The sequence below is a fragment of the Coffea arabica genome, chromosome 1c (genome assembly GCF_036785885.1).
Source record: "Coffea arabica cultivar ET-39 chromosome 1c, Coffea Arabica ET-39 HiFi, whole genome shotgun sequence".
Lineage (NCBI taxonomy): Eukaryota > Viridiplantae > Streptophyta > Magnoliopsida > Gentianales > Rubiaceae > Coffea > Coffea arabica.
Genome location: NC_092310.1, coordinates 56,593,668 through 56,620,774, shown reverse-complemented (window position 1 = coordinate 56,620,774; position 27,107 = coordinate 56,593,668). Strand labels below are relative to the sequence as shown.

The following is a 27,107-nucleotide window of genomic DNA, read 5'->3' as shown; positions in this document are numbered from 1 at the left end:
CATAATGATGACAACTTTATTAGAAAGTCCTAATAAAGACCCCCTGAAGTGTATAACTTTAAGCTAGAATGAAGAACAAGAAAGACTAAAAAGAGACCGATAAACTTTAAAATTTGCCACGGAAACTTAAGGCCTTTGTTATCTACTCCTCCTATGTATGGTAACTTTGTAAGGCTCAGTCATCAACAAGTTTGTCCATCTCAAACTAATAGAATGGGATCAAGCTAGTATAGCCATTGAGCGGTGCGTGTGGCACTTGCTCATTTAGCATAAACTAATAGATCTCGCCTAAATAGAATGTGCAAGGTGGTGAACTGGTGATGGAGATTCCTGGAGGGGGGAAAAAGGATGGGGAGCACTTGGAAATTGAGGAAAATTGCTTGATTAGGAGAACCGTTGCTGCTCATGCTGATTTTATCCACACCCAGAAGCCTAATAAGGGTATAGTGTTTGTTGGGAGGGAAAGACATGGCCTTTTGCTTTTCCTCATTCCTCACTTTTGTAGCTAACTATGGTGGTTATACCCAGAAGCCTGATACAGGTACTATGTTTGTTGGGAGGGGAAGAAGTGGCCCTCTGTCCATCCTAATACAGGTTCCCAAAAATAAAGAAGCTGCATGAAAAAGTGACATTGAATAGATCTTATAGAACTCGGATATTGATGATGGTGGTGGTGGTGGTTGTGGAGAGGGAATTATTGGGAGTGAAAGATGCTGGCGCAGCTTGTATGGTTTGCTTTGTGGCTGCTCTTCTACTTTATTCTTCTGTTATCATATGTCCATGAACAATGTTTGGAGAAGGGAAAGAGAAGAAGGAGAGGGAGAGGAAGGACCGGGAGGAGTTTAAGAAGCAAAAAAGGTAGGATAAGGTGGGGGGAAAAAAGCCTTGGAGTCTCCCCTTGAACCAAAAAAGAAAAAAAAAAAAAGATACAGTTTGTTGGGAGCGGAAAGACATAGCCTTTTGTCCATCTCTACTCTATTAGCTATCTATGGTGGTGGCGAATGTTCACCAGTGGCCAACCAAGAGGAGCACTTTTAAGACAAACTACTAGTACTACTTGAGATCACCTCATCATGCAAGTTATTTTGATCTCCACTCCTAAGCAGCTCAGCATACTGAAGAATATGAGGATACTCATGAGGAGGAGGAAATGATCGATTAGAATGAGAATGAGAAACTTGCTGATCGGCTACAACTCGGGCGTCTTGGCGAGTTGTAAGATAACCATACTCAGTTTTCCCTTGAACTCTTACAGGAAAATTGAGCTTTGCTTTGTTTCCCTCGAATCTTAGAGCTGCTTCATCATAAGCAAGAGCTGCAGCTTCGGCAGTTTCGAATGTGCCTAGCCAGACCCTTGCCGGCTTCTTGGGATCACGAATTTCAGCGGCCCATTTGCCCCATGGTCTTTGCCTCACTCCTCTATAGTGTCTTCTTCTCTGGTTCCCTTCGATAGTAATACAACATATGTGACCACAAAAGTAAGTGTTGCATCCATATATACAACATTTGCTCTTGAGGAATTCATTTTACTTCTTTCAGCATAAGATATCAGATTTTAAGTTCCCTTACATTCATACTCATATTCATACAGCATAAGATATCAGATTTTAAGCTCCCTTACATTCATACTCATATTCATACGCCCTTAAGTTGGTACAGAATTAATAATGCCATGTACATAGTTCGTAACCTAGCTAGATAGCTATTACATAATTACATAAATCTATCAACAAGTATAAACGGGTGAGTTTTTTGTTTGCAGAAAAATGTAGAATTGGATTGGGTCCTCAGAATGAGTGGTACTTCTTTAGCCACAAGGACAAGAAGTACCCAACAGGAACCCGGACAGATCGGGCCACCTCAGCCGGATTCTGGAAGGCGACTGGGAGGGACAAAGCCATTCACCTTGGCAACTCCAAGAGAATTGGCATGAGAAAGACTCTGGTGTTTTACATAGGCCGTGCTCCTCACGGCTAAAAGACAGATTGGATCATGCATGAGTATCGTCTGGACGATGAAAATGCCGAGATTCAGGTGAATCATCAATTCACTTAGTACTTATAAAACTACTGCTACTCGAGACATTTAATCAATATGCTGAAAGAGTTTAATTCCTCTTAAGTGCGTATGAATATGAGTATGAATGTAACGGAGCTTAAAATCTGATATCTTATGCTGTATGAATATGAGTATGAATGTAAGGGAACTTGAAATCTGATATCTTATGCTGAAAGAAGTAAAATGAATTCCTCAGAGCAAATGTTGTATATGGATGCAACACTTACTTTTGTGGTCACATATGTTGTATTACTATCGAAGGGAACCAGAGAAGAAGACACTATAGAGGAGTGAGGCAAAGACCATGGGGCAAATGGGCCGCTGAAATTCGTGATCCCAAGAAGCCGGCAAGGGTCTGGCTAGGCACATTCGAAACTGCCGAAGCTGCAGCTCTTGCTTATGATGAAGCAGCTCTAAGATTCGAGGGAAACAAAGCAAAGCTCAATTTTCCTGTAAGAGTTCAAGGGAAAACTGAGTATGGTTATCTTACAACTCGCCAAGACGCCCGAGTTGTAGCCGATCAGCAAGTTTCTCATTCTCATTCTAATCGATCATTTCCGCCTCCTCACGAGTATCCTCATATTCTTCAGTATGCTTAGGAGTGGAGATCAAAATAACTTGCATGATGAGGTGATCTCAAGCAGTACTAGTAGCTTTCCTGGAGGGCCACTTGCTTCACAGTCTTCATCAGGTTCATCATCAATATTGGTTGAAACTTGGAGGAGGAATACAAGATTACCTGAACAAAGCAAGCGTCGAAGTGAATTCAGCAACGGAGTACGAAAACCTGCAAATGAACGAGAAAAATGGAAGTTAGGAATAAGGGTTGGTGGCGGAGAAATCAGAAATGTATTGTGTGAAAAGATATTGGGAAATTACTGGGTTGAGGGAGAGAGTATAGAGATCTTGAATTGCTTGGACTTGGAGCTTCAGAGCCCCCCACTGAAGCTTTTATAGACAAAAGGAAGAAAGGGAGGTAAAGGTTTTTCACAGGAATTTAATCATCCTACTACAGTCTCATTTCTCTTCTTATCTTTTCCTTTCTTTCTTCCATTTAAAAAAAAAAAAAAAAAACTTTCTGGTGTTAGTTGGTTGCGGCTTGTACAGTAGGTCGGTAAGAGGTCTTGGGGCGAAGAAAGAGTGCACACGCGCTCATATAAGTAAAGCACGCGCCGTCTGTATTCTTAGTCTGTGGAAAGGGGGCCAATTGTCCGCCAAATATCTTAGACAGCCTTGCAGGGAATATGATTAGAAATTGCTGTTTCTTGATTGCCATCTTGTAAAGATGAAAGAGTGCTGCCTAAGAACTTTCCACAAACGTTTGATTTCAGTCTTGGACTTTTATTTAGAGTCGTAAACTATGACCAAAGACTAATTAATTAATGCTTTTGTTGCTGAGGTATTTTTAATTCGTGACGACACACGAAACGAAACATCAGCTTTGTGGGGAATGAGACATAATCATTTTTTAATATGCTACTCTTAATCTAGTTGATCTTTGCTTTATAATTTATATTGCTTTTCTTAAATTTGTCATGGATTGGAAGTTCTGTCATTGTTGTTTTCATGTTGCTTTAGATTCACAGCTCTAATTTACTTCCAACGAATAACATACAATTTTAGCAGAAATTTAATGTATCCTTAGTTTCTTTTTCTATAATTCTCAATGGAACACATGGGAAACTGCAATCCTCAATTGCCATTGCCGGATGTGTTTAGGCATGAAGAGAGGATTAATGGCAACCTATAGAGTCAGCACTCAGCAGTTTGTTCTGATTATCCACAGGCACACCATGCGCGCCTTCATTCATTTAACTGTTTTGAATTTGAGGTAGCTAGCTAGATTTTTTTCACAAACAGAAATTTTTTTTCCAGAGTACCTCAGCTCGCAAGGCCGTCAAATGTTACGCCATTTATGCAGTTTATTACAGTACATGTAAAAATTCTACTATCCTGCGAATGCAGGCAGCTAGTGGATGGCATTAGCAGCAATCACAACACTAACGTCACCTGTTTACTTTAATTACAACAAGAAAGAAACGTGGGCTTTTCTCTAGTAGTATGCTTTTTAAAAGAAGAATGGTTGAATATTCACTGTAGTCGATCTGTAGCTTTCTTTCATTATTGTCTACTGGGATTTCCATCCAAAAAAATAAAGAAGAAAATACTCAACTAAGAAACTGGCCCCTAACTTTGGTGGGATGAAATGAAACTATGGCATATCTAGAGCTTTGACATACACCTCTCAGATCCCATTATAATTTTATATTGAGTACATGGTTAATGTATCAATCTCAATACAAAGTTGATGTTATTTAAGTGCTCTTTTGTTTCTTTAAGGAGACCAGGAATCTGAACAAAATGGCAAAGTTTATGTCTAGCAGCACGAAAAGAGAAAAAAAAAAAAAAAAAAAAAAAAAGGGTTTCCTTTAACCCAAAAGAGGAGAAAAATATCCATGCATGTTAGACGAAAGCAAGGTTCAAGTATATTTAAACATCATCGATCCCAACTATTGTTGTTATCCATATATATCTTCTAACTACTATTAATTAATTTGAGATGCAAATGCTGGCTCAACACTGATACAGACAAGACAAATCCAATTGTTGGTTGGTTTGGCTTTGTGGTAGTATTATATATGAAGCTAAGATTATAGGAGTAACAGAGGCACTCCTGCATGACGGACCACTACTTGCACTACTTACCCTTAATATTCTTCTTTGCTGAGAGTCCGGATCATTGACATAAATTGCCTCCTGCAGGCAAGCCAGGCCACAAGAACATCCAAAGTTCTTTTAGTTTCAACTTGATTCTTTGCCAAGTTTTATAATCCATTCGACTAACTGAATGAGGGTTTTTCTAATTAATGCTTGCTAAATTTGCATGATCTCTCTCTTTGGTCGTCTAAGTTTACCAAGGCATAATGCTGGTATGATAAATTCTTCTGGTAAAATATGAAGTAAAAGAAGCACCTGGTTGGGGACTTTGGGGCTGAGCCATCTACCACGTACATGCATGGTCGTTAGGTGGTACTTAGTAGGTACTACCGTCGCAAAATTTTCGCTTGTCCCTCTTACTATGGAGTAACTCTAGTTTGTACCCTCAAACTTATTTCACTTTGCACTCTAAATTTTGATTTTGAAAACTTCACGCTCTAAATTGTCAAATTTTTAAACTCTGCATCCTAAACTCTCGAGTTTATTCAAATTAAGTCTAATTAATAACAATATTAGCAAAATTAAGGAAAAATGGATCATACAAATCAATGATAATATGTTAAAAATGAGCAAAGGGACAGTAGCTAGAGCAAACTAGTTAAAAGTTTATCCTAATTAATAACTAATATTGTTAGCAAAATTCACGAGATAAAAGACAATTCAAATTAACGATAATATATCATTTTATTATGGTTGTGAAGTTTTTGCTCCCTTTGATCACTTTAAGCACTATGTCATTGATTTTTATTATATTTTATTCCGTCAATCTTGTAACATTAGGGTTTGTTTGGATTGTAGTTTATTTACCAAAATATATTTGCTTACATCATCATTACAATTTCCAACACACCTTTTTATCTTCCCAATTACCTTTTTATCTCACATACATCACATCATAAAAAGTGCTACAGTAAAAATATCTCTAATAATTCACAATCCAAACACCCCTATTATTATTCATGGACTTAAATGAGACAAATTTTTAAGAATTGAGAATGCAAAAATGTCTAAATTAAGGGTTTAGAATATAAAATATTTAAAATTAAAATTTAAGTTGCAAAGCTAAAAAGGGTTACAAAAGCAAAGTTAGGTGGATTTAGCCCTCCTAGTATAGCGTTCTTTTCGAGTGGGTTCTCCAGCGCCAAGGACCAAAAGTGAGGTACAGGTGGACGGTGGATTTCTCTTACCAACCGAAAGGAAGGCGGGGCTTGCGGCGGAACTAGTCCGACACAAGTAACAAAAGAGAGCGCATTTCATTGTACTAGTACCCGTCTGCCACTTGCTCCAAGTCCACCGAAGCTGTTCCTTTCAGTTCCTGTCATGTATATGTACTGTACTGCATTGACCAAAATCAAATTAACAACTTGCTTACGGCCTTCCACCTTTGATCTTCTTTAACCAAAGGGTATAACGAATTCATGTCAGTGATTATGTAGTAGAATAATTAACAACTTCCGGGCTTCCACCTTTGATGTTGTCCTCTTGTTATTCTGATCAAAAGCTATGCTAAAGCATGCAGTAGTATCAAATTTTTAATTCATATGACGTTAGGCAACTATGATGTCTTTAACTTTTAACTCTCAACGAATCCCACTGTCCAGGAAGAGCAAAACTACTTCAGGCAGGCAATTCTGTCAAGGTGCAAATCAACAAATGTGGCAAATATGAAAATGGCATTTGCTAATTAATTAGAGGATCATGGCGAAAGTATTATGCACTTGTAATGTACTATATGAAATGGCCAGTCAGTGTTGCTTAATTATATTGTTGACCTGGTTAGTTCTTTGGATTTACTTTTCAAACTACTACAAATTCTGGTCAACGGAAGGCATGAAGGGGGCTCTGCAGAAACTTTCACTACCCAAAGGCTCTAATTGATTGTTAGCTTTTGGGCAAAATACGATGGCTCTTCTTGCTTTTTAATCAAAACCATCACAAGCTTTTCACAGCCAGCATGAGTTGGTTCAGTTGGCAAGAATGAATCACTTACTCATGAAAAATTGTGTGTTTGAATCCCCTTACCAATACGAGGATTTGTTGGTGGTCGATTTGTAAGTATCTCTTTAAACAACCTATGGTTCCAAAAACCTGTTGTGACCTACGATGGTGACAGGAGTCGAGCACATCCAAACTTTTTATTATAAAAAAAAAAAAAACATTCTTTTCGGAATACGATTACTTCTCTAGCCAAATGCTTCAAAACTACCATTATTGAGACAGTGAAATTGGAAACCAATATTCAATATTTATATTTGTGAAACCAAACGAAAAAAAGGAAAATTATTGCACTTTAATATTAGTTTTAAAGAACTCATAACCTATTAACTAGACTTAGGTCCCAAAGCCAAAAAAAAAAAAAAAAAGATGGAAAAGGAAATGAAGTATTTTACATTGTATAATTAGTGAACATGGGAATTAGTTCCAATAATGTACCCTAAACCCAGAACAATTTTCTATTTCCTCTAGTTGAGAAAATAGACCTAGAACTATTAGTAGCATTAGTTGAGAAAATAGTAATTCTATTTCCTCTATTTGTATTACTGATACCAAAACTAGCTAACTGGAGGCGACAACATCATATTAAATTGCAAACTGGTCTCCACTTTGCAGCACCAAAGGTTTACCAACTAATTAGCCACTCCAATTTGAATTTGATTGTCCACGATAACACAAACCAAACTTATCCAAAACGTCTGCATCGCCTTTTTCATCTTAGAATTTTGTGTTCAATAGAATAGACCACTTCTCTCGCGTGCACAAAGAATTTGCTGATTTAAAAGATGAAATTGCCATTGCAGGTATCATGGGATAATTACCACTTGTTCTACAGTAAAAAAATATTTGCAGTAAAGAGCAAATCGAAAGGTACGTAGAAAACGCCAGAGAATGTAACAGCTACAACGTTATTTTTAATTCTTGGTTGCTTTAATTCCATCTTAATCTCAGACATGAACCGAATTAATAGTTTTACACAATTTGAATTATTAATTGAAAGGAAACCACCCCGGTTTCGGTTTCGGTGACTCGTTTTCACATGGTAAATTGTTACCTGAGAATGCCTTCCGAAGAATTGGTTTCGTCTGCTTGCTGTGTTTTGAATCTTGCAGTTTAGTAGGGTTACTTTTAATACATACTTTTTGCTGATTTCAACATTTTTACAATTGCAGTACAAATATTGTGCGTGTAGCAGAACCTCTTTTTTTTTTTTTTCTTGACAAATTTTTTTAACATAAGACTGAATATGTGATTAGAGATAAATTAAATTTAACCATACACACGAGTCCTGCAACTATGTCTTAGGAGGGTCTTTAACTCTTAATCCCTTCAAACTGGATGGATCAGCGTGAGTTGCGTCACACGCTACCCAAAGCCAGGGAATATGATGTCAATGAGTTGAGATTTCTGTTCTTAATTGCTTTCACCAAAACATAAAGTTCAGCATTATTCATTTCTTTCCTAGGAGAGTAAAAGCAAAAGTGAGTCTGGTACGGATTAGTAATTTTGTGGAATTCTCGCTTATATTTTAGCGTCAGTTTTAAGTATGATGAAGATGCCAATGCACGTATATAGTACCATCTTATTTATTTCAGTAGGCTAAAATCTTGACTTCTAGATTTGAAACTCTGCTTTAAGTACGTACCTCGATCGAGTATATAGAGCTTGCAGTGACAGACAGGCTCTCTGCTGCAAGATTGGCGGAAGCCAAACCGGCAAATAGAGAATTAAACAAGCAACGACTACTGTTCCTACCCATTTACAGCAATCAATTACACTTGATACTCTGTCACAGCTTGTAATCATCATGAACGTCCTGAAATCCAAAAAAGAATATATACGGCCCTCTCAAGTACCATAATCATATACGTAGAATTCCATTTATCAATTTTTTTATATATGCCTATCTCCAACAACGAGAGTTGTTTCACCAATTCTACAAACTTTATGATCTTATTTTCAGATCCTTTTCCTAATTTTATAATTTACTTCATCGATCACATCCAATCCAACCTTTACAATTAAATCCAATTCATGTGCACCGCAACCAACGTGCAGAAATCCACTTTCACAAATGAAAGAATCATCAAACAGGAAATAATAATGTTGCAACAATCTATCATTGTGTCTTGTATTATCTAGAGTGATGGTAAAAATCTTTTTTTTTTCTCAATTTCCCATCATTTTAGAAAACTAATCAGCTTCTCAGATAAATTTGGACCATTGATTACGAGGAGGAGGTACATGATGAAACACGTCTAATCTCTTTTGCAAACTCCAATTCCGGTCAACAAAATGCATTATAAGAAGTGACACGTATCTATCACTCGTCATAGAAAACTATAGGTAAGATGTCAAACAATAACAATTCAGAGGGAGGGTATAACCCTATACTACTGTCACTGATTAAGTAGTAGTATAACTAACACCTTCCTCGGTTCCACCGACCTTTAATGTCCTTTTACTTTTTATCATCAAAAGTTAAGGTACCCGATTAGTAGTAAATTAAAGGATGCCTTAATTTAATAAATCCTGTGCTCAAAAGAAGAAGCAATCAGTGAAACATAAGTATCAAACGTTTAATTCGTACCAAAATGTCCTATTCTCGTCATCTCGTGCATATTCCTATGACAGCAAAAGTGGAACGAATAGTCAAAATTACCAATTTAAAGACATTATTAAAACTGGAACGAATATTTGATCTAAAACTGTGAGGCAACTGGAAATTATGATGAGTTCACGAAATTTTTCAGTGTGACCCCTTTACTTTGGTAAAAAGAAAGAAAATTTGACTCCAACCAAAAAAGAAGAAAATGCTTGCACTGAAAAAACCTGAGAAAAGCTCATTAGCAGTATAAACTGAGAAAATAATTCTATTTCCTCTGGTTTCTATTGGTGTACTAACTGAAGAAAGTAAGCGGAAGTGACAAACCATTAAACTTTTCTACCGTGCTCCACTTTCCCACACCACAAGTTTACCGACTAAACCATTCCTATTTGGATCTTGTTGCCCACGATACCACAAAACTTACTACTAAACCAAAAGTCTGCATCAGCTTTTCCGGATTAGAATTTGCATTCTTATTATTGCAATCACATATTGACACGTCTTTATTCTCTAAACTACTATCTATCAATTCATGCCTTCCGTAAGCTCCGAGAACGAATAGTAGTTTTTCACAATTTGTAGTATTAATTGCATGGTTTCAGTGGCGGCTTATTTTGATATGGTAAAATTGTTGCATGCCAACAAATATTGCATGCCCTGTCTTGAATCTTGTAGTAGTCTTGTAGAGTAGTTACCTACAAATATTTTTCCAACCAGATCGAGTACAAAAATATTGTAGTAGTACGCGAACGGAGCATAACCCTTTTTCCTTTTCTTAATAATATTTTTAACATAAGATAATGTAGTTAGAGATAAATTAAATTTAACCATTCACATGAGTCCCACAACTAAGCATACCACTTGGTCAATCTCGACATGCTACTTTTTCTCTTAGGGTCTTAAATTAAATCTTGACCCCGTATGCTTCAAAAAACAAAAAATCTTGACCCCGTCAAATCCAAACTGGACCATTGATTGCTTCACTCCACTCCACTCCACTCCACTCCACTCCACTCCACTATTTGCTGTGTCACGGATAGTCGCAATTCGCATTCACACAAGGGAGAAAACCGGATTTTGTGGGACCATTTCAAGGAGCTGTGGTACAAATTATTATAATTTTTTGGTAGAATTCTGGCTTAAGCATATATATATATATATATATATATATATATATATATTTCAGCCAGCGTCAGTTATAAGTATGAAGATGCCAAAGCCAAACTAGCGATACTAATTAAAGTAACTAACGACAACCACTCTTTTATCTATTTACGACGACTACATCTGAGTAATATTTCGTTGGATATTCCAAATAATATTTCGTTGGATACGACTACATCTGAGTTTTAAGTATCAGTAGTATTAGCTCCACCATTGGTAAAATTTGATTTTACATGTGACAAGCAACAGATACTTCGAATTTTGTATAAAGGAACTGAACTAGTGGCGGTGCCATGGACCAGGGTTGAACACCAACTGTTGAACTGCGGAGTAAGTGGAGGAATGTTATTGGGCCTGGCTTGTCTGGTGGTAGGTGGTCAATTAGTTTTGTGAACCAATTTCCAAAACTCAGCCACAGGGAAGGTACTTCGAGGTCCATAGCTTTGCAGTCCAGTCCAATAGTGGACAGGGGGACAGCAGTTACAAGTGGTAGCAAGTCATGAACTCCAAAATCTTGAGAAGTGATCAGTAGTGTCTTCGAGCTAGGCCTTGAAAGGTGTGGGAAGAGTTGCAGACTGAGATGGACTAACTGCCTCAGACCCGACATTAATTAAGAGAGGAACAAACAATCATTCAACTCCCTGATCTCTTAGGAAACAGGCGAACCATTTCTTCTTATCTTCCTCGATTAATTTTAATACTGATGTTGGTTGATGAAGAAGCGCTGAGCTTCCCCGGACCGAGCTGAACTAACGAGCTCGGTGTGCTGATGGAAGAGCTGATCCTAAGCCTGCAAAACAAACAAGGATGAACTAGCAAAGGGGGCCCGAGGGTTGTCCCCGAGGGCACTCCGACGGCCAAGTTAGTCCTCCGATGAGTAAAGTTCACGGGAAGTAATAACAACCGGGAGTAATTTGCCTATAATGAGCGTACCTTGTACAGTTGACGTGTGCTACCATTTATACCTGCGAGAGAGTCCGGCCTCCGCACGTTTCGGGACCTACCCAAAATAGTCGATATCCCGCACTCAGGGGGATTGCCCCCGACCTTTTCGGGATGGACCCTTGCCCCCTCGGGAGCTCTAGTGGTGCGGCCCAGGTCGGCTGCCAGGGGCCAGGGGCCGAAGCCCAGTTCGGCCTTGTCTGGGCTGCCACGTGTCCAAGTCCAGGATGGGGCCTCTGCACTAGCCCCCTAGATTAGGTAGGGCTATTAGGCAGACCTAATCTACCTCTGCCACGTGGGGAGGCCAGGGCCGCGCACTGCTCTGCCCAGGTCATTTCCGGTACAGTGCTGCTACAGGGACGCTGCGCCCGCTTCCTTTCAGTTGTCCCACCTCTTCGGTTTTCGTACCAGCATTAAATGCGTTCACATGGGGGTCGGTTCAAATTCACGCAACCGTTTCTCCCCATTCCCCTTCCTTATAAATAGGGGTCCTCGGATTTCACCCGACTCCATTTGCCATTTCTTCCTCCCCTGGCGCATTCTGCACTCCCATTTCCCTTGTGCATTCGCATTTCCATTTTCCAGCAGATTCCGGTGCCCTGTGCCCAGATTCCGGCGAGTCCTTCATCCTTCCTCTGCCTTGATCATCATCAGTAAGTCCCTTTTGCGATCCTCTTCCCTGTTTACAGTGTCTCTCCTGCCTTCCGCCACCTTCTGCTTTTTATGTCGGGTCACTCCGACGTCACCTCCATCGCCTCCCTGTCTCCGTTCCGCCGCAGAGCCACCAGAATCTTCATTTCTTCCTCGTCTTCATCTTCATCTTCGCCGTCGCCTTCCCCTCCTCCTCCTTCCTCTTCTTCCGCTTCTAACCCCGACCTCTTGACCCTATAGTCATTATGAGTTCTCCCTCACCCCAGTCTCCTTCATCACATTCCCCTTCTGCCCGGGCCCTTGAGGAGGCAGCCGAGCTCGATGCCTTTATCGGGCGGCTGGCTACCACCGCCTCTCCCCCCAAGTCTCCCCCGGCGGAGCCCAAGGTGGAGTCGGGGAGGACAGGGGTTCCTCTGAGGGGACCCCTGCTTCTGAGCAGGAGAATGAACCTGAGTTCTCCTACGGTCGTGTAGACCTGCAGGAGGCTACCCTATCCCCCGAGGCCGTGGCCGAGTTAGCCAGGTCCTACTTCATTCCTCCGGCCTATGAGCCGAGGGCGGCCGGGCCCGACGACCGAGCCTGCCGACCTCCAGCAGGCTTCGTAGCCATCTATAGGGAGCAGCTCGCTGCAGGGCTTCGTCTTCCCATCCCCTCAGCTCTCACCGAGATCCTGAACTAGTGGGGGCTCAGGATCACCCAGCTTCACCCCACCTCCATCAGGATCATTACTGGATTCCTGATCTACTGCCTCCTCTGCGACATCCCCTACTCTCTTTCTCTCTTCCGAGCGGCCTTCATCCTTAAGACCGCTCTCCCAGGATGGTACTACTTCTCCCGCCGTGGCCCCCAGACCAAAGGAGGGAAAGGGGCCCAGGAGTTGTTTTTCGGTCTCCCCTCCTCCGTGAAGGATTGGAAGGAGGACTTCTTCTTTGTCAGATCCACACATTTTCCCCCCAATGTGTGGAAGGTTGGGGGAGTCAAGGCCGACTCCTATCCGGAGGACCTGAACTACGAGACCCTCGGCCAGCTGTTGGGCTCCAAGGTGAAGCTCGATGTCACCAGGATCTCCACCGAGCAGATTTTCGCAGCCGGACTGATGGGGACGTTGTCCGGATCCTCTGGGGAAGTGGCGACCCCCCATCCCAAACTCGACACCTGTAACACTGGCTTTGCCCCTGTCACATTCACAGTGTATAGATTTTTTTCTTTTTACCGTCTTGCGTTTTGCTGATCTGGTGGTGCTCATTGCAGTGAGGAAGCTCTCCCAGCTGCTAGGTGCTGCTACCGAGGAGGTCACCCCCGCCCCCAGCCCGAGACTGCTCAGGGGGCCTCAGGAGGGGTTTTCACCCTTGGGGGTGGCTCAGCCTCCCAGAAGGAGGCATCGCAGCCATCCCCCACCAAGCAGGCCGCCAACAAGAAGAAGGCGGCAGGGCAGAAGAAGGGCAGAGGGGACGAGCCCTCCCAGGTCGGGCAGAAGAAGCTCGCGCTGGTCCCCGTGCAACCCCCTCCTCGAGCGCTGGTCTCCGGGGAGCCGGTCCACCTAGGCGTGGGCTCTGCCGAGGAGCATGCCCAGGAGGCAACTCCCTCGAGCTTGTGGCACTTCCGCCACGTGGCCCCCTTGAAGCCGGACCAAGCCCCCACGATGCATGACCCCCGCCACTTCTGTCCGGCCTGGGAACTCTCCATCAATGACCGAGCCCAGTTCCCCGAGGTGACTCGCGAGCTGATGGTGGGCTCGATCCTCCCTTGGGACAGGAGGTGGATGGAGCTGGCCAGCCCCTCCGAGCTCTTGGACGCATACTACACCGCCCAGACCCAAGTAAGTATCGCCCGTGGGTTAATTTCGCCCCCGTGTCGGGGTTAAGTGATGTGGCGTGCTGACCCGCTTTCCTTCTTTTTCAGTCCAACGCTGCTGGTGCCGCCCTGGCTACCCGCTTCTCCGAACTGTCTCCCGACCTGGAGAAGTTGCGGAAGAAGAACCTGGAGGCGGAGAAGAAGCTCTCCCAGGCCCTTAAGGAGGCGACCTCCCTTAAGGCCAAACTGGCTAAGGCCGAGGGGGAGCTGGACGCGGCTCAGGTCCAACTCGCCTCCACCAGGTCGGAGCTCGACCAAGAGAAGGCAGGCGTGGCCAAGCTGAAGGAGGACCATGCCCATGAGCTCTCCGGCACCGTCAGCCGGGAGCGGAAGAAAGCTGTTCGAGAGTTCCTCTCTTCCGAACAGTTTGAGGAGGACATCGCCCTCCTTAACCTGCCCATCCTCCAGGTCGGTGCTACGCGGGCCCTGGACAAGGTGAAGAGCCTCAACCCTCCTGGTTTCAGCTTGGCGGACTTCAAGGACTACAACCCCGCGGCCGAGGAGAGGCTGGACTGGCTCTTCGACGGGTATCGCAAGGGGCATGCCCTGAAAGGGTTGGTAGGTCGAACCGACGTTGGGGCTGAGCTGGCTGAGGTCCCCTTGGGGGAGAGCGAGTCTCCTGGCAGGGCTGTTGGGAAAGAGCCGGTGGTCTAGGGCGGCGGCCACTCCAGAAACCCTTTCCGTCTTCTTATAAGGATGTGACCATACTCCAGTTGAAAATGCTCTTGGAGGTCCATCCGGGACGGAAGGGTTTCCCTGCATCCGGGCTCCTGAATAGCCTTCACCATACGCCTCTCAACATGCTTAAGGTGTACTTTCAGCTCCCACCCCGGTCGGGCCACCAGCAGGTAGAACAGACATCGAAGGAGATCGCCAACTCGAAAATTTTACGGTAGATAGGCAGGGCGTTTTGTAATAGATAGGCGGCTCAAAGACTCTGTAAGCCTTGTAATAGATAGGCTTTGAATGCATATATAAAACTTGAGGAGACTTATTTTGCATTTCTTTGCCTGCTCCCAATTCTGTCGTGCCGACCTCTAGGGGTCGAGCATCAGCCTCCATCCAAGTTCTCGATCGTGCCGACCTCCTGGGTCAAGCACTGACTTAGGAGCCTTGGAGGACTTAAACCATGCCGACCTCTTGGGGTGGAGCATCAGCTTCCATCCAAGTTTCCCAATCGTGACGACCTCTTGGGTCGAGCACTGACTTGGAAGCCTTGGAGGCTTTACCCCATGCCGACCTCTTGGGCCGAGCGCGGAGTTTTCAAAACCCAGAACCCTTTCAAGTTTTCTCGTTTTTCCTCGATCATGCCGACCTCTTGGGCCGAACACTAACCCTTCCAAGTTTCCTCGTTTTTCCTTGATCATGCCGACCCTGACTTGGAAGCCTTGGAGGATTTACCCCATGAATACTAACCCTTCCAAGTTTCCTCGTTTTTCCTCGATCCTGCCGACCTCTTGGGTCGAACACTATACCTTGGTCGTCCTTACTACCCCTAACCCCCCACTAGAACAGTTAGGGAGGAAACGCTAAGTGTGCTAGTGAATTTTGAACTTTATTAGCTTGGAAAGGAGACAGGGACGAGTGAAATGTAAACGCTAAAGGCAAACTTTTATTGAATGAAAAAACCAAAAAATTCTGATTCCAGAGTACAGACAACTGGACATTCTGGTTTATCTTACGCTAGAAACAGGTGCAGGTTGGAGAAGTGCCAAGTACGGGGTACCTCAGATCCGTTCATGCCGGCGAGCTTGCAGTAACCGGCCCGACCCACCTCAAGGACCTTGTAGGGGCCCTCCCAATTTGGGTCGAGCTTGTTGGAACTGTGAGTTCGGCTGACCGAGTTCTTTCTTAGGACGAGGTCTCCGGGCTGGTACTGTATAGTCCTCACTTTGGCGTTGTGATAGCGGGCGAGCTGACATTTATACTTAGCCATTCGAACAGCCACTTCCTCACGGCTGACTTCGAGCATGTCCAAGTTGCACCTAAACTCTTCCTCGTTGGATGTTGTCACGAAATTCTGTGTTCTGGGTGAGAGAAGACCGACCTCCGCGGGCACCACAGCCTCCACTCCGTAAGTTAGGGAGAACGGGGTCTCGTGAGTAGCCGTCCTGGGCGTAGTACGGTAAGTCCAGAGGACACTGGGGAGCTCATCCAGCCAGCTCGATTGGGCGGACTCCAATCTAGTCTTCAACCCTTGCAGAACAGTTCGGTTAGCGTTCTCCACCTGACCATTGGTCTGGGGGTGACCAACCGACGTGAAGTGTTGGTTGATTCCGAGCTCAGCGCACCAGCTCCGGAAAGGGTTCTCGGCGAACTGGCGGTCGTTGTGGGATATCAGGACGTGCGGAATCCCAAAGCGACAAACTATGTTCCTCCAAAAGAATTTCTGAATTGCCTTTCCAGAGATAGAGACCAGGGGCTCCGCTTCCACCCACTTTGTGAAGTAGTCTATTGCCACCACGAGGTGTTCATATCTTCCCGGGGCTCGGGGGAAGGGACCCAGGAGGTCTATCCCCCATTGAGCGAAGGGCCAATGACTGTGGATGGGGACCATCTCCCGAGCTGGCTGATGGCGCAGCGAAACATGCACCTGGCAAGCTCGGCATTTCTGGACCAGATCTGCTGCGTCTCGGAAGACGGAGGGCCAATAGTAGCCCAAAAGAAGGCACTTTTTGGCCAACACCCGGGACCCCACGTGTGCCGCACATATACCTTCATGAATTTCGCGCAGAACGTAGTCACCTTCCTCGGACGTCACACACTTTAGCCAGGGGGACAAGTACGACCTCCTGTAGAGGGTTCCCCCGGCGTAGGCGTACTTGGCAGTTCGGAGCTGGATTCGACGAGTCTCGATTTTGTTTTCAGGGAGGGCACCCGAGCTGAGGAAGTCAATGAGGGGAGCCATCTAGGTGACCGAGCTATTTATCGCCAGGACCTGGACCTGGTCGATGCTTTTCTGTTTCACCACCTCTACCAAGACCTCCTTGCTCAGGTGGGCGAACGAGGAAGATGCCAGCTTTGACAGGGCGTCCGCGCGCTTGTTCTTGGACCTTGGCACCCGCTCGATTTCAAAAGTCCCGAACAAGGCTACTACCTCCCGTACCTTAGCCAGGTATTTCTTCATGACGTCGTCCTTGGCTTCATACTCTCCGCGAGCCTGGAGGACGACGAGCTGCGAGTCGCTCCGAACTCTGATCGCAGTGATGCCCATCTGGTGAGCTATCCGCAGCCCCGTCAACAGGGTCTCGTACTCTGCCTCGTTGTTGGATGCCGGGAAATCGAACCTAAGCGCATAGGTCAGCTCTTCCCCGGTAGGCGAGGTGAGCAGCAGGCCAGCTCCGCTCCCCTCCTTGCTCGAGGCACCGTCCACGAACAGCACCCACGGCTCCTCCGCCGGGGCTTCCGCAGGTGTTGGGGCTAGCTCGGCCAGTTTTAAGTTAGCCCCCTCAGCAAGGAAGTCCGCCAAGGCCTGATCCTTGATCGCGGTGCGAGGCCGATAACTAAGGTCGTGCTCGGCCAGCTCGACGGCCCATTTGGTCATCCTGCCCGAGACCTCGGGCTTGGTGAGTATCTGTCGTAGGGGTTGGTCGGTCAGGACTACAATGCTGTGAGTCTGGAAGTAAGGGCGGAGCTTGCGAGCAGCATGCACCAAGGCAAGAACCAGCTTCTCGGCCGGCGAGTATCGCGTCTCTGGCCCCTGTAGAGCTCGGCTGACGTAATACACCGGCCTCTGAGCCCCCCCGTCCTCCCGCACCAAGACCGCACTGACGGTCTCGTTGCAAGCGGACAGGTATAGGAACAGGGTCTCCCCCAACTCCGGGGCGGTCAGAGTTGGCAGCTCGGCCAAATAGGCTTTCAGGTCGGTGAAGGCTTTCTGGCACTTCTCTGTCCAATGGAAATCCTTAGGCGCTTTCAAAACTCGGAAGAAGGGCAGCCCACGGACCGCGGAGCGCGAGAGGAACCTGCTCAGGGCGGCCATTCTCCCTGTGAGCCGCTGGACTTCCTTCACGTTCCTTGGAGGAGCCATATCCACGATAGCCTGGAGCTTATCCGGGTTGGCCCGGATTCCGTCTCGGGACACCAGGAAGCCGAGAAACCTTCCCGATCTGACCCCAAAGGTGCACTTCTTCGGATTTAGGCGCATCCGACTCCCCAATAGGATGTCCAAGATCTCCCGCAAGTCGGGTATGAGCCGCTGGTCAGTTCGACTTTTGACGATCATGTCGTCAACATAAACCTCCATGCTTTTGCCGATCTGGTTTTGGAATAACTTGTTGACCAGGGCGCTGGTAAGTAGCTCCCGCGTTCTTCAACCCAAACGGCATGGTCCTGTAGCAGTAGGTTCCCTCCTCGGTGATGAAGGAGGTCTTGCCCCGGTCTTTCTCAGCCATCTCTATCTGGTGATATCCCTTAAAGGCATCCAGGAAGTATAAAACGTCAAAACCCACAGTAGAGTCTACTAACCTGTCGATTCTAGGCAGGGGAAAGCAGTCCTTCGGGCAGGCTTTGTTAAGGTCCGTGAAGTCTACGCACATCCTCCAGGTCTGGTCCTCCTTCTTGACCAGGACGGGATTGGCCAGCCAGGTCGGGTAGTAGACCTCCAGTATGATCTTGGACTCCAGCAACTTGCCTACCTCCGCCTTGATCACCTCATTCCTTTCGGGGGCAAAGCTCCTTTTCTTCTGCTTCACTGGCTTGAAGTGAGGGTCCACGTCGAGGTGGTGGACCGCCAGGTCTGTTGGGATCCAGGCATGTCCTCCACCGTCCATGCGAATACCTGGGAGTACTCTCTCAACAAGGCCTTCAAGCCTTCTTTCTCCTCGGCTGGCAGCAATGCCCCGATGCGGATGACCTGGTCGGGCCGCTCCTCCCTCAAGGGAAATTCCTCAATCTCATCCTGGGTGCCTAGCTGTTGGGCCTCATCCCCTGGGATGTAGGGCTCCAAGCTGGTCGTCTGGGCGACCATCTTCTCCGGCCCGCGGAGCGTGGCCAAGTAGCAAGTTCTGGCCACCTCTGGGTCACCGTGCACCTAGGCAATCCCTCCTGGAGTGGGGAACTTCACGCTGAGATGGAGGGTGGACGGAATAGCTCGGAGGGCGTTCAGAGCTGGCCGGCCCAGGAACACGTTGTATGAGGATTGCTGTTTGACCACCACGAAATTGACAGGGATGGTCCGGCATTTGGGGGCCTGCCCTACAGTGATCATCAGGGTGATCATTCTCTCCGGATTGATGGGTGGTCCTGTGAAGCCCACCAGAGGTGTTCGAACCGGGGTCAGCTGGTCGTCCCTCAGTCCGAGCTCTTTGAACACCCGGTAGAACATAATGTCGACCGCGCTACCTTGGTCGACATACACCTTCTTCACCCGATAGTTGTTGGTGACAATGTCTATCACTATAGTCTCGTGATTCCCAATCGCTAGGGGAACTGCATCTCTTGGTCCGAAGGTGATCTCCTCGTCCATGCGCAGGCGTTTCAAGGAGTCGTCTCCCTCGGGGGGTGGTCGCCTGTTTTTCCTAGCTGTGTGACTGTCTCCCCCCGTGGGGCCTCCGGCGATAGTGTTTATAACCCCCGCTAGGTTCTGGCTCTCCAGGTCGGGGGAGGGGTTCCGAGGAGCGTCGCGCCGCTCAGGGCGGTCTCGACGCCGTCCCTCGTACCTATCTCCGTAGTGGTTGCGCCCGGGCTCCTGACCAGGTCGGCGCACGAACCGTCCTAAAAAGCCGCGCTGGATCAGGTCCTCTATCTCCTTACGCAGGGCCCAGCACCCCTCCGTGTCGTGTCCGACGTCGCGGTGAAAGGCGCAGTACCTGTCCTGGTTCCTTTTGTTCCGGGGCGTCCCTATCTTGGGCGGCCGATCTCCCAGTCCTTCCGCCTCCATAACAGCCAAGATCTGGGCTCTGGGCCGTGTTAGAGGGGTGTAGGTCTTCTCTGGGAGTGGCGGCGGAGCAGGGGCCTTCTCCTTCGAGAGCCGGTCGAAGACGTTTTTCTTGGACGGGACGTCCTTGCCCTCTGGGGGGTTTGTCCGACCTTTCCGATCTCCGAACTCCCGATCTGATTCTTTCTTCAGACGACCTGCCTCCTCCGAATTAGCGGCCTCGTGCGCCCTGCGTAAGAGCTCCTCCAGGTTGACGGGAGGTTTCTTGGCCAGGTCGTAGAAAAGCTCCTCTACCCTGAGCCCATTCTTGAAGGCGGCCATCACCACTTTTTCGTCATTGTCCCTGACCTGCAAGCTATCCGCATTGAAACGGGTCATAAAATTCCTCAGTGACTCGTCGGGCCTTTGCCTGATGGACATCAGGTGAGTTGCGTTCCTCGCGTAGACCTTCGAGGAGACGAATTGGGCTGCGAACTGCCGAGCCAGCTCGGGAAAGCTCCGGATAGACCCCGGCGCCAGTCCCTGGAACCAGAGCCGTGCCTTCCCCTTTAGGAACATAGGGAAGGTCTTGCAGCGGACCTCATCCGCGGCGGTTTGCAGGCGCATATGCGTCAAGAAAATCGAAAGGTGGTCCTCCGGATCTTTAGAGGCATCGTACATCTCGATGCTCGGAATCTTAAATCTCCGGGGTAGGGGGTAGTCCTCTATCTCCCGGGTAAAAGGCGAGATTGCGTAGTTGTTCTCGTACTGCCGGGGCCTCAAGATCTGCTCGAACTCATCCCGAGCAGGTTCCAAGTGAAGGAGGTCACGGGGTCGGCTCTTGACGGACCGAGCAGGGGAGCGCTCGAACCCATTCCGCGTGGGCTTCCTGGGGGAGGGTCTCTGGGACGACTCCTCGCGGACCTGTCGCGGGAATACCTCTCGCTGTCTTCGACCACTGAGGCTCGCGGGCGGGGAGGAGTCCGGGGTCGCTTCCTCCTGGGGGGCTGGTCTCGTGACTCATCCTCCGAAGGATCAGGGGGTGACTCCTTCTCCTTCCTCTTGGCCTTGGAGGTCTGTGCACCCTCAGCCCCCTCTCCCTCATTCGCCTGCCGGATTATATCTTCCAGCATGAGGTGATTCTCCGTCACAAACTGGAAGATCTGCTGCCTGCGCTCCCCTGAAAGGGCTGAGCCCCCGGCGCCCCGAGACGCCTCAGCTTCTTTTTGCTGGGAACCTTCACCGCCCCCCGGGCCAGTGCTTTCTACCGTGCGCTTGGATCGCGTCCTGGCCATCAGCACAATTTTACTTATCTTACGTTCCCACAGACGGCGCCAACTGAAGAAGCACTGAGCTTCCCCCAACTGAAGAAGCGCTGAGCTTCCCTGGACCGAGCTGAACTAACGAGCTCGGTGTGCTGATGGAAGAGCTGATCCTAAGCCTGCAAAACAAACAAGGATGAACTAGCAAAGGGGGCCCGAGGGTTGTCCCCGAGGGCACTCCGACGGCCAAGTTAGTCATCCGGTGAGTAAAGTTCACGGGAAGTAATAACAACCGGGAGTAATTTGCCTATAATGAGCGTACCTTGTACAGTTGACGTGTGCTACCATTTATACCTGCGAGGGAGTCCAGCCTCCGCACGTTTCGGGACCTACCCAAAATAGTCGATATCCCGCACTCAGGGGGATTGCCCCCGACCTCTTCGGGATGGACCCTTGCCCCCTCGGGAGCCCTAGTGGTGCGGCTCAGGTCGGCTGCCAGGGGCCAGGGGCCGAAGCCCAGCTCGGCCTTGTCTGGGCTGCCACGTTTTCAGGCCCAAGATGGGGCCTCTGCAATTGACAAGTACAATAATGAGCAATTAGCCTCAGGGCAGGGAATCCAAGGGACCAAACATATATTTCTATCGTCTTCCTTGATAAGATAAGATTGTTTTGCATGTATAGTAGTAGAAAGTAAACAACTCTTTTCTCCTCTTTTTTTCCTTTTTACTTGTCTTTGTTAGGTTCGTTCATCTTCCCAAGGTCTTTAACTTGTAGGTAAGTAAAATTCTGGCATTAACTAATTAATGCAGAGACAGGAAAAACACATTCCGCAATCTATCAAGTGCTTCTCGGGATTTTCTGCTAAAGTAGAGATGTATATATGTGGATCTTTTTTAAAATGAACCAGACAACCATCAGGCGGTCTGAAGGCTCAAAGACAATGATGGCTTTCGTATGTAAGCGCGTTAAAAGAATAAAAAATTGATAGAAAAGAGAATGTTGCATTTAAGAAAATTCGGGTTACAATATCCATGCGTTAATAATTGGTCCAAACAAAGCCTTGTTGCCTTTATTTATGTGCCAAGATGTCCTTCAACGAGGCTAATGAAATTTAGTGAGCCTGAGAGACAAATTAACGACTTTAAGTTTGTTTCCGCCAGAAATAGGAAAGAGGATCCATCGTTAAGATCCGGTTATTTAATGAGTCTATACTTTCAGAAGATCCAGTTCACTTTTTTTTTTTTTCTTTTTTAACCCACAAAAAAAAAAGGTTTGCTAAATAGTTCAATGCTATTTATAGCGGATAAGTTTACTTATTGGGTGTAAATAAGGAATGGTTTTACATTGCTGAAATCCCCTGAACTTTTAATTACAATAGACTAGCTAGTTTCTTCCTGCCTATAAAAATCACATATACATGATTGATGCAGTATTCAAACAATTTGATGGCTACCAATTTTATTATATCATCCTTGGCGGATCCATTGATATAACAAACCTTCCCTAGAGGCGGGACGCCCCAAAATTAATGAAATCAATTATGAGAAGAGATTGAGTGATCGATATGAACGGAGCCAAATTCATTCAAGTTCTTATTCCTATAAAGAAAAAAGGGGGGGGGGGGCTTTTAGACAATAGAAATGAGTCAAGGACTATACCATGGGTGACAAAATGGAAAATGACTTCTTCCACGGTAGCAAGAAATTGAATCCTGATACTCTACTATTTCCATGCATTACGCGAAAATTGGAACGACTTCTTTCAGATTTTGGGACGAAAGGACAAATGCGCTAATGGGTGTCACTGAGTCAAAAAGCGATGCAGAAGAACCAACTAGTAGTATTATTTGATCTTGTGAGGTTTTTGCTACTCGCTTCAATGGAATTAGCAATGGAATCAAGCTGCCTGTCCCCAATCTGATGCATCAAAAAGCACCCCTCCAACGTGAAAGACGTTGCTTCAAGTAATTTCAAATCACAATCTCCACATATCAATATTATTTTAAAAAAAAAAAGAAAGAAAAGAAGAAAAGCATATTCATGGTAAAGTTTTTGATAATCTGTTTGTACAGCAATGGAAAAGAGAATTAAGATGCTCCAAAAAAATATATACTGTACTATATTGGAGGAAGAGGATAGCTCAACAGGGCTGCCAACGATCAAACCTCGTAAAGATACAAAAATCCAACCCACTCCCAGATCCGAAACACTCCTCCTGATATTCGCACATTTTTTGACATTATTGTGCGCTCCATTGGGCCAGAGTTCCAGACTTTTACTTGCTATATCGGGATCGTCTGGCTCATTTAAACTTTCAAGCCAATTCCGATACGAAATTGTTGGTTCATTAAATTCTCCAAACCTGCTCAAATAATTTATTCTTCCCCGACATGTAATTAAAAAAAAAAAAAATCTTGCCCAATCCTTTCAAAATCTCCTTTTTACTGCAATGGGGCCGAGCAAAGTAGGAAGCGAAATCTCTAAACAAGGTAATGAGGTCAAACTGATTAGTTACAAAAAGTAACAGACCTTGTTTAATAATTTAATTCAGTGTTTAAATTTAATGGAATCAGATTACATGTGTTTGATAACAAAAAAAAAAAAAAAAATAGAACATCTAAATCAAGCTGTCCACATTCTGATGTATCAAAAAGCACCGCTCCAACGTGAAATAAAAACATTGGTCACGACCATTTTCTGGTCATGGCTAGGCCAGCATGGGACCTTATCCAACCTTCATCTGCTGATCCACCAATTTTTGGTACATCATTTCTTGAATTTCCTGAATTTTATAATGTCACAGTATTGAAATTTGAGGCCAGGGCATATCCTTGGCAAGAAAGGGCAATTCCGTATTCCACCTCATTTCATCCGCCAAATTTGGCAATTTTGGGTTAACAGGTTGAGGAGGACTAGGAGAACTAGTTTAATGTTGTTTGCTGGTGGGGTTGGAATTTCGGCCAATCCCAATGTTAGGAGGAGTATTAGGCTTGAATGTGAAAATAGGACTAGCATGAGTGTGAATGGTACAAGGCACACTAAATTATGTGAATTTGTTGATTGTTCAAATGGGGTTCGTGAGCATGATCCGTTAAGGGTTATGAAGCCAATGTTGCAGGCTACTTTTTGTTTGCAGCCTCCTGGTGATACACCAACTAGGAGGTCAACTTTTGATGGGATTCTTGCTGGTTGCATGCCAGTGTTTTTTGAGGATTTGTCTTCCAAAAAGCAGTATCAATGGCATTTGCCTGAGGAGAAATATGAGGAGTTCTCTGTTTTTATACCAAAGGAAGAGGTAGTATACGAAGGGTTGAGGGTTTTTGGATGTGCTGATGAGCGTACCAAGAGCTGAAGTTAGGAGAATGAGAGAAAAGGTTTTGGAAATGATGTATAGAAAGCATGAGAGCTCACTCGGTTTGGGGAGCAAGAAGGATGCGTTTGATATTGCTATTGAAGGCGCCTTGCAGAGGATCAAGTCCAGACTAGAGGAAATAGCTTGATTCTTGGTGTAATTTTATTAGCTTCTTGTAGTTGTGGTGCTTTTTCTTGGCTCTTTCTTTGTCATGCATTTGCCAATGAGTGTGCATGATCACAGAAGTTTTGTATTAGTAGTAATTATTAAAAAGCAAAAAAGGAAGAAAAAGAATTTGCATACGGATTTCCACTGATGGATAAAAAAACTAATTGATAAATATGGTGGAACGTAGAAATGAAGATTGTTATGAACATCCCAGCTCAAATGCATGCTTGACACACACAGTAACATTTGGAGGTCAAGAACTTCGACTACAAAGGCGTCCGTCTGCTATAAAGTTTATTGCTTTGATTATGGCAGGAGAGCAAGATCAACCCTGAAGTGGCAAACTTTGTAGTATCCTGCTTTGCATTGATTGTCGTAATTTGATAGCTTCGAATGTTGTTTATCACGAGATCAGCCTATGTGAGACAATTGCATTAATGCTTGTTTTGCATTCTTGTAACTGATTTTTGGTAGGTACTCTTGCATGCATGTTTAGCAGAACTTTTTATGGCAATCAGCAGTTGACTCAAGGAGAAAACCTTGAAGAGCAGAGGACATGTCTGAAACATAAAACCCCATATTTTGGGAAATGGGCTTGTGGTAGATTATGCTTCTGTCATCTGTCGACAACAGAATATTTCATAGTTTCGAGCAAGAATTTGAGAACAGGAGCTGCAATATGTGTGGGTCGTGCTCCTCTCGTTGAAGCATTGAAACCAGGAGCTGGAAAGCCTCCTATGGCTTGGCTGCAAATTAATTTCCATCCATGATGAAAATAGTCAGCTCCCCTGAAGTTAATTTTCCATCCATGATGAAACGACCAAGGTCTCTGTGTCTATTGGGCTTTGTGGTGACCCTTGAAAAAGCTACGAGCTTAGATGCAGAATTATGGGCTTACTGTTTGGTCTGCGGATTACTGGACATAGGACTTCAAGCATTTGGATGTTGAATTTGCACCACTGGTAAAAAGTTTAAAAAAAAAAATGTATCTTTTACCTGAAAATTGGGTTTGATATCGTAGTCAGTAAATACTCGGATTATACTCAATACAAAACACATTCATACATATAATTCAAAAAACTTTCATATTTCATATATTTTAAAAATATTCTGAAAAGTATTTATACTTTTCAATTAACTATATAAAATATGTAATAAATTTTTTTATTTATTATACTTCACAAATTATACTTTAATTTTTTTTAAAAAAAAATTAATTTTGAGTAAGGACAATGACTTATCTTCCTAGTTACATACAAAATAACAACGACATATAGCATAATTCTATAAATTTTGTACATATACAATTAACAATTTTAATAAATTTAAGGTCTTATACACGAGGATAAGAGTTAACATTGATATATATATTTCAATGCAATTTTGGAGCCCGGTAGACTTTTCTTTTATATATATATATATATATATATATATATATATATATATATATATATATATATATTATCTCCTCTTCACTAAATTTCTATTGAGCTAGCGCAAATATTACTTTGCATACACATTTCACGTGAGGCATACACTTTAAATTTTCGCTGTATCACTTTACGAAGGCCTTATTGCTTTGATCAAGAGAGTCGATCCAAACGCTAGGACTTGGGAAAATTTATGAATTCTCATGTTTGGGGTTTTGGACGAAACAAAATTTGCTGCGAGAAAAGTGCCAGCCAGAGTGGTACGTGGGGGATTTTGATTATCATCAAAATCCCACCATTATATATTGTGAAAAAAGGTTGGGATTTTGATTCTCATCAGTTTGATTTCTTGGGTAATAGAGATAAAGGGCTCCACCTTCACATGTGCCACTTTGCGTGGATGGGAGACTGCTACAAAAGAATCAAAGGTAGAAAGACAACAAAAGAGGCGGAAATATTCCGGCTTCTTCTTAAAAGGAAGAACAAGAAAACTGGAAAGGGGGCAGAAAGAGTATAGGTCTCTCATGATTCTTTTCTTTTGGACAGGAGCGGATAGAAAATGACGTGCAACCGGTATTGGTGGGTTGATGATGCAGGTGGCATGTTAACCCCATTCTGCAAGAGTCTTGGTTTTGGTGATGGAAATTTTCGATGAAAATGAAGCCTAAGTTGATTTGCTAGTCCCACACAAAAGTGTATATATTCCTATTTTTCCACGAGGCATTGCGACTTTGTAGTCAATGAATTATTTTTCCACCACAAAGAATTATAAGTTGATTTGCTAGACCCACTAAAACTCGACGAGTTGCGTACCCCCGCATGCATACATGAGGACCCATGCAAACCCCCACCACCCCACCACAAAGAAAGGTGCTGGGTTAAAAACTCAATATCAGTATACAGATACCAATATGTATGAAATTTAGAAATTGGATGGGTTACAAAGATTCTCTCGTGTTAATATTGCCATTCAAGAGTTGAATCTGTCTGGTCCATTGTGACAAACCTTGCCTCTACAAGGCTAATGAGTAATAACATACAGGAATTAA

General features: G+C 45.0%; 3 protein-coding genes and 1 pseudogene across 3 annotated transcripts; 2 read left to right on the top strand and 2 right to left on the bottom strand.

Moving 5' to 3' along the window:
* Positions 1-1,034: 1,034 nt before the first annotated feature.
* Positions 1,035-1,581, bottom strand: LOC140006025 (ethylene-responsive transcription factor ERF113-like). Its single transcript, XM_072047558.1, has 2 exons — positions 1,578-1,581; positions 1,035-1,444 (listed from the first exon to the last, which is right to left on the bottom strand). Exons 1-2 carry the CDS (start codon positions 1,579-1,581, stop codon positions 1,035-1,037), a joined length of 414 nt encoding a protein of 137 aa, XP_071903659.1.
* Positions 1,582-2,020: 439 nt separating this feature from the next.
* Positions 2,021-2,657, top strand: LOC140006024 (ethylene-responsive transcription factor ERF114-like). Its single transcript, XM_072047556.1, has 2 exons — positions 2,021-2,034; positions 2,255-2,657. The coding sequence occupies exons 1-2, from the start codon at positions 2,021-2,023 to the stop codon at positions 2,655-2,657; spliced, it is 417 nt and encodes a 138-aa protein (XP_071903657.1).
* A 16,365-nt stretch (positions 2,658-19,022) lies between these two features.
* Positions 19,023-20,528, bottom strand: LOC113743176 (uncharacterized). The gene has a single exon (XM_072047545.1). The coding sequence runs from the start codon at positions 20,526-20,528 to the stop codon at positions 19,023-19,025; it is 1,506 nt and encodes a 501-aa protein (XP_071903646.1).
* Positions 20,529-23,784: 3,256 nt separating this feature from the next.
* Positions 23,785-24,647, top strand: LOC113729841 (probable xyloglucan galactosyltransferase GT19; annotated as a pseudogene).
* The last annotated feature ends 2,460 nt before the right edge of the window (positions 24,648-27,107 follow it).

Coding starts and splice junctions, on each gene's coding strand:
- LOC113743176 (XM_072047545.1), bottom strand. CDS start 20,528: ATGTACGATGCCTCTAAAGATCCGGAGGACCACCTTTCGATTTTCTTG.